General features: G+C 35.6%; 1 protein-coding gene across 1 annotated transcript; it reads right to left on the bottom strand.

Annotated features, from left to right (window-relative positions):
- Window positions 1-1,165: 1,165 nt before the first annotated feature.
- LOC133679358 (rac-like GTP-binding protein 5) lies at window positions 1,166-5,338 on the bottom strand. The gene is made up of 7 exons (XM_062101929.1): window positions 4,911-5,338; window positions 3,337-3,424; window positions 3,145-3,254; window positions 2,976-3,039; window positions 1,902-1,966; window positions 1,708-1,773; window positions 1,166-1,619 (listed from the first exon to the last, which is right to left on the bottom strand). Exons 1-7 carry the CDS (start codon window positions 5,007-5,009, stop codon window positions 1,515-1,517), a joined length of 597 nt encoding a protein of 198 aa, XP_061957913.1. The 5' UTR covers window positions 5,010-5,338; the 3' UTR covers window positions 1,166-1,514.
- Window positions 5,339-7,765: the final 2,427 nt, after the last annotated feature.

The raw sequence follows: 7,765 nt of genomic DNA, 5'->3' as shown, positions 1-7,765 counted from the left end.
CAACCAAACGTGGAGTATTGGGATTGACTTGTGTTGCCCCATAGGCCCATCCCCACCACTAAAAAAAGATAGATGCTACTGCTTAAAGACTTGCATGCTGTTAATAAGATCGTGTCGAGTTATAAATGGTTAGGTTAGTTTTCTAGTGACAGAGATTTATGCTTTGATTAATATGAGTTTGTTGTGATGTGATGTGATGCTAGCCTGCAGCGAATTGCTGGGATTAATAACTACGGAAGTAAGTAATTTATGGGCCACAGACCTGGTACGATTCATGCCGATCACGTCTTTTTTTTCTTTTTCTTAAGCCGATTTTCACTTATTTTATTTTTGTAGGCGTGTTTCTTATATTAGGATTATTTAAAAATAATGAAAAAACAATAAAAAAATATTTTCAGTTGTGCATGATTGGGATCTTTCTTGATTGTGCATTTATTTATGAAAGAAATTCTTGGCTGCAACCTTTTCTCATATTCAAACGATAATACGAAGAATAAATTTATTTACAAATAAATTAAGCAACAACTCCATTAATTATTGGTTGATTATACGTAGACTATTTATAGTTCTATCAAAACAAGAACATAATACGGACTTCAGGGCCTATCCCATGATACTCTTGAGTCCAGCTCTAGCAGTAGGCTCATACTTGATTTTGTCTACCAAACACATAAGGGCTATCTCAGGAACAGGAGGATCATCAGGGATTGGATCTGTAAGCAGTGAATATACGAGTGAAACCTGCATGAATCCCACAAGAATCACTTAGAATTATTTTAAAGATTAATGTTTTAAGCAATAATAAAATTTTCTTGGTCTGAGCATCTGGAGAATTGGTTAGTTCATGTCTCTTTGATGTAACAGAATAGGAAAGATTCAGGGTAATTTGTGATTTTGATGTGTTCATTCTGTGAAATGTTGCAATCCTGATGCCTTGCTGATTCTCCGAGATGATATCTTGGCTTGAGAACAGCTTTGAACCAGATGGGTGTAAAGGGAACCACAGAATTTGATTTACAATATCCATTCAAGAGGAAAACAGATACCATATTCCTTCTTTCTTGTTCACCTGAATGTGACGTGAGGTTTTGAAATCGCTGTTTAACACCATTTAATAGACATACAGCAGAATAGGAGCTTTTAAAATGTCGATGAGACTCGAATATAATAACACAAAACGATAACTATATTAAGATTCTCTAAGTGCACTAAAACGGGTCACGGATCATGATACAAGAAAGGCTTTGTATTTCACAAGGAAATTCTGCTTAGTCTAGTCTACAATATGTAGATAGCCCTAAAGAAATAAATGTGAGTTAACAAAGCAGCGTGAACCATTAATATACAAATCACAAAGCAACAAATACATAATTTGATTCTCTTATAAGCGCCCCCTATTTTTGTCAGTATTGACTACGGACCAAATCCTTTCTGTTCCTCGAGATAATAGAGATAGCAAATGAGACCAACGCGCCTAATTTGGTGATGTTTTCCTCTAGAATTTTGTTGCAGAGTCACAATATGGAGCAGGCCTTTTGTGCCTGTCTCTTCTTTTTCTTCTTCTGCTTCAGAGGCTGGAGGACGGCCTTAATGGCTGCATCAAAGACCGCTTTGACATTCTGTGTTTGAAAAGAGCAGATGAAACAAGTAATGAGGTAAGCAGCAACCTTCTCTCATGATTTCACATCAAGAACTTAATTTGCATACCTGCTGTGTTTTTGAACTGCACTCAATGTATACAGGAGCCCCTATTAGCTTTCTCAGTTCCTCTCCCTTTCAAAAGAAAATCAAATAAAATGTTTTATTCACTTTATATGGGCTGGCATGATAGTATCCACCATAGAAGCAAGAAGGCAACGTGAAGGCAAAATGATAGTTAAGATGTGACGCGGCAGCAATACCTGAGCTGTGGTAATGGGCACCGCACCTGGGTGATCTATAAAGAATTGCTTATCATCTCGGAGATCTACAGGAAGCAAATTTAATTGTCATGAAACTCAATGCTTGTCCACAAGTTAAGAGAAGATACAAGACATTCTACACTGAGGCAACACAGCTAAAAATAATTTGAAAATCAACGAAAAGAGCAGTGTCATTTGTATTGTGTCAGTTAATTATCTCCAAGTTAATCATTGCAAGAGTATACTTACGACCAACAACAGCTTGAACTAACACATGGTTGTGAAATTCAATCAGAAATAATAAGGTACTGTTGAGCACATTTTTGGCAGATATCAGTTCAATTGGAGACACTTAATCCTGTTCATTTAACCCAAATCCAGAAGAGATAGCAAACAAACGTCAAACATCTAGGTGAGCTACCATACTCTGGGTTTTTAGGCACCGGTAATTGAATAATGAATACATACTAAAAGCATCTTCATTTAAAACACCTGCCATAAAACTTTCTAGATATGCCATGACTCCTCGACTTTCAAAAGTGTCATCAAACCACTAAGTAATTCTATTTTCTAGTATGCTCAGTAAGCCCTTACGGTGAAGTAAGGGGTGCTCGTAGTACGTTTAAATCCCAATCTCAGCCAATTTAATGGTCATTTCCAATATACAACATACCTCCCCCATACTCCAAAGTTCAGTTGAAATGGGCCTTAAAAGCACGCTTGATTGTTAATGTATGCCACTCTTTAAAGAAACATTCAATTAAGCACTCTTGAATAACATTGTGTCATCTCAACTATCCCAAGATGGCTTCAAGAAGCCTCATCTTCACTGACTTAAACATCATGTCACACAAAAGAAAATTAAGTGAGCAGGGAAATTACAGTAGCTGAAGGTATTACATGACACCCATGTACAGACAAGGGATCTTGAAAACCAACTTCAGGATTCAAAGCTATTAACCAGATAGCAGAAAAGGCTAGTCTTAGGCTCCTAGCAAAGAGTTGTACAACATACCAAACTTCTGCATTATTGGCATCTCAAAAGAAAAACAGATTAAGGAAAGTAGGACTTACCGAGCTTTGTCCCAACAAGAATAATTGGAACACCAGGTGCATAATGCCTCAATTCAGGAATCCACTATAAAAGACACAAAAAATAGAAAATTCATTAGCACTTTACACATAACCAGAAATTATAACATTTAAAGAATACAAGATCTTGTGAAGAAAATGTTGGTCTTACTTTCTTTGCAACATTTTCATAGCTGGCCTTGCTAATGAGGGAGAAGGCAAGCAGGAAAACATCTGCCCCCCTATAGCTCAAAGGCCTCAGTCTATTGTAATCTTCTTGGCCTGTGCCATGAAGTCAACACATGAAGTGATTACAAAAAACATTCAAAGACAGCAAGGGAAAAATTATGAATTTGAAACTTACCAGCAGTATCCCACAACCCTAAATTGACAGTGCTCCCATCCACAACCACATTCGCACTGAAATTGTCAAACACGGTTGGCACGTAATCCTGTTTCCCATTTACAGAAAATACAACAAATAGAAACCTTGATGTTAAAACCATTCTTTCCCTATTTCATATTTGAATATTATCAAAACTACATGGAAAAAGAAAGGCAAAAGTGCTGAATCACCATGACACCAATCATATAACAGGGCTTTCCCACAGCTTAAGCTTGAGAGGGAATATTGAATCTTTGAAAACAGAAAATTTCAGTTCATTAAAAGCAGCATTGCAATTTTTGTGAAAACCAAAACTGAAGAGAGAATCCAGAAAACACCCTTTTCTTCTAGTCCTGCTCAACTCAAAAGAATCAAAGCAAGCACTTTTCAGGAATGTTGCAATGAAACACAGTGACCCTCCAAAAATAACCGTAAAAGTAGAACTGGTTAGTGGTCTCCAAGTAGAAAAAACCCACCTAGACTAAACCATTAACTTGTGTGAGGCTAGCTTCAGTTGTTTAACCTATTACAAATTACAAATATAAATCTTAATTTGTTTCCATATTCTGTAACCAACCTAACAAAACCCCCAAGTTAACACTTTGATTAGCCTGTAAAAGGCATGGTCAGTTGACTGGTTCAATTTACCATAAACAGACAAAAAGAAAATGTTCAATTTCCTCCCAGTTTCCACGTTCTCGGGTTACAAAAACCTAATCAGATGCCAAAAACCCTGAACCTTGACCTTCCACTCCAGAAGTTTTTAAGCGAAGGAAAACAAATCTTGATAGCTCCAATTACTTAAAAAAACAAGACTTCGTTGACTTGACAAATTTCAATCTAGAATTATCTATACGTTACTAAAACTTTCCAGGGAACAAACAGGAACCAGAAAAAGACCTAAACTTGATACCCCAACTAAAGGTTTTCGCCAAGAAGCAACACTCCATCAGCTAAAACCAATTAGTTTTATCAACCCCGGTTGACTTCACAAGTATCTTCCATGTTCCGGGCTTTTAAAAGAGAAACACATACCGAAGAAACGTAAGCATGACCTTTCAATCCGGAAGTTGTTCAGACAAAGGAAAAAAAAAGAGTCTTGACTTACTCAATTACTTAAAACTCATGATAGATTGGCTTAAAGGGATATTTTTCAATCTGCAATACTCTTTAAATTTCCCGCATTTTCGAGGGAAACAAACAGGAACAAAAAAAAAAAGATCAAACCTTTGGACTCCAATTTTAGGTTTTGAACCAAAAAAAGCAGCACGCCATCAACTAAAACCAATTACTTTCATCAACCCCACATCTTCCAGTTTCGGACATTTTCCAGGGAAAAAACAGCAAACCAAAACATAGAACTAACCATTACAATCCAAATGAAGGTTTCAAACCAAAAAACCAACACCCCCATCAACTAAAGCTGATTACTTTGATCAACCGCAGTTGACTTGACAAACATAATCTCAACTTTCCCACATTTGCTTTTCTTAAGAACCAAACAGAAAGAAACTAACAGATAAAAGAAAGTAAAAGGTTGTAACTTTACTTACCGTAGGGAAAGTGTTGCTGGTGTAGGAAATAAGCATGCAAGTCTTGCCAACAGCACCATCACCAACAGTGACACACTTTATGAATCTTGAAGCGCTCATTTTCTTTCTTTCTTTCTTTCTTCCAATTACAAAACCCTAATGGTCAATTCTTGAACTTACATATAGAAAATGTAAGAGATTGATGCGAGTCTCTTTAGTTAGGAGTACAAGAAAAAAAATGAAGAAATTTAGTAACCAAGCAAGCAAAACAAGAAAGAAAATTTAGGGAGCTGGGCCTAGAGTAGAGAAAGAGAGAAGAGACAACTCTTGCCAGCTATACCATATACCTATATTTCATGTCCCTATACTTCTACTCCTATCCACCAACACCTGTCACTTGCTATATTTAATTTTTTAAGATTTCCATAAGATTACGATCTTAGTTATAATTCAAACACCTTACATATTCTTAGTCCTTTTCCCTGTTTTCATATTAACATATAGTCTTGAGTGGTTGGATTAAAGTGGTAAATGGGATCATTTTATTAATTGAGCTTTATTGTATCCCTTTCACTCTAAAAAAATTGAAGCACTGCACATTGCATTTGGGATTCACTTCTTCGATGGTTGATTTTTTGTTTTTTTGTTTTTTTATGTCTTGCTTTGTGGACAATCCGTGAGTGAGTAATGATAAAATAAATGAGGCAACATGCATGTGAATCATAAAAGTGTTTTTGGTTTTATTCTAAAATTAGTTTTTGAATATAGTTGTCAGATTTGTGTAATGTCTCATTTGAAAAATCAGGAATTGTGATGTTAATTTCGAGTAAATTATTTTTTTTAAACAATGTTATTTTATTATTTTTAAAAATATATATTAAAAATTCAACCGTGATTTCTACTTTTATTATTATTATTGTCATGATGTGTTCATGCATGATGCATATAAACAATAAAAGGTTGACCTTTTGTTTTTAATAAATTGAGACAAGAGTCATAAAAATATTAATAGAGTTTTCGTCTCTTTCAAATTTTCAAATTGCCAACTTCAAGGGCACATAGTAACGTAATAAATATTACTTTTTAAACTAATTTATATTTAAAAATATATTAAAATAATATTATTTTTAATTAGTTTGTTGCCGATTACCATGTCTCCCGTAGAGTTTCAATTTTCTCAGTTAAATCTGGTACAGGTCAATAAATGCTCCTGTTTTTTAAATCATGTCTGGAGTCTCAAGCAGGTTACATGGAAGTCAAAATTAAGCCTGGAATGCATTTAAAGAAAAAGAATATTTTTTTTTTTTAAAAAAAAAAACTCAATTATCACGTAGTCTAGAATATCGCATACCTAAAAAACAAATCATGCTGTGCGTATCATGTAAGCACGTACAAACTTCCTTTCTCTCAGCATGTTTGGTATGCTGAGTTTCTAGCTATAGCCTGTTACTGTAGTGGGACGATAATGTATTTCTTTATGATTTTATTTTTAATTTTTTAATTTTGGTATGTCTCGAAATATACCAAAAAAAAGAGTAGATGTAGTTCTGGTGGTGCAGAAATACTACATGGCCATCACACCATGGAAAGAATTACGATAACAAGGATGAAAAATTGCTAGACTTTGCCGATGTTACTTCCAGAGGCAGGTTGGTTGGTAAGATTGCCTTCAATTTGAAGCAATTTGACACTTTGATAGGTTGATGACACCCTCCTGCAGCAATATTTAGTAAAATAGTTTAATTGTTTTAAGATAATTTGATATATTGATGTTAAAAAAATATTATTTTTAAAAAATAAAAAATATATTTTAATGTATTTTTAAATAAAAATTAATTTGAACTATAACTACTATCATGTTCTTAAACACCCTGAAGAAGAGGCCATGGCATTCAAGGGGGCCAACAGGGTGTCACAGAAATGGGGGAAGCCACTCACGAGCTGAAACTAGACATGGTTGAGCCTGCAACCTTGATTGGCTAGCAGCGTTGTCCTACCCTGTTCGAGTATATATCCTGACCCATCCCACTCAAGAACTCTCTAACCACCTTAACCTCCATGGAAAAAAATTGTAGTTGTTGAATGTGGTTACTGGCTAAGGGTCCATTGACCCACCTAATCATAGTATGTTTTTGAATCATTACATCTTTGACATGTCAACGGCAGTTTTGTGCTGGAATCTGGCAAGTGTTGAGGTCCCATTTGATGTAGCCTTGCCAGCACCGGTACGAAAGAAGGAAGCCCTTTGACTTGTATGCTTGCATGTATAGAAAAAACCAGATCGGCATGTGATTGATGAACCAATTCCATGAACATCTAAGAGGAAAACAACTCAGAATTTCATTTTCCAGAGCAAGAATCCTTCATTTTCTTAGGCTTACACATGCAAGCATCAACTCACCTTGCCAATCAATCTATCTGTTTCCATGCAATGTTGCTTTCATGAGTCATGATTTATCATCATGACCTAACAATCTTGTCCAGACCTGAGTATTATTGTATTATTTGCCCAAAAAGATACCGATGTTAGCTTGACCTGCTAAAGTTCTGCAGCTCAAACATAGGTTCTGATTACTCCTCAGTAGCTGTAGTTTTTAAGTTTATAGGCATTGGAAATGTCCTCATCTCAATTATCCCAGCAATAAACTCCTTATCATGCAAACTAAATATACTAATTAATGCCAAAAATCAGTACAACACATGGGGCGGTTAGCAGCAAGACCATGTGCGCGAATGGCCAACCCTCTCCTCGAGTTCCTCTCTCGATTAAACATCCTATCCTGAAATGCCACGATCCCTCCCTATCAGCTCCACACCAATTTCTTGCTGATCACAACAATGGAATAAAAATCATGATGCATTGATGCTTCTTTTTC

This window comes from Populus nigra, chromosome 19 (assembly GCF_951802175.1).
Source record: "Populus nigra chromosome 19, ddPopNigr1.1, whole genome shotgun sequence".
Lineage (NCBI taxonomy): Eukaryota > Viridiplantae > Streptophyta > Magnoliopsida > Malpighiales > Salicaceae > Populus > Populus nigra.
This window is presented reverse-complemented; position numbering and strand designations above follow the sequence as displayed.

What these genes read in the sequence shown, in the direction of transcription:
- LOC133679358 (XM_062101929.1), bottom strand. Translation starts at nt 5,009, where the DNA reads ATGAGCGCTTCAAGATTCATAAAGTGTGTCACTGTTGGTGATGGTGCT. An exon ending in AGGGTTGTGGGATACTGCTG is followed by an intron (nt 3,255 to 3,336) that starts GTAAGTTTCAAA and finishes TTCATGGCACAG; the next exon opens with GCCAAGAAGATTACAATAGA. An exon ending in TGCCCATTACCACAGCTCAG is followed by an intron (nt 1,774 to 1,901) that starts GTATTGCTGCCG and finishes TTCTTTTGAAAG; the next exon opens with GGAGAGGAACTGAGAAAGCT.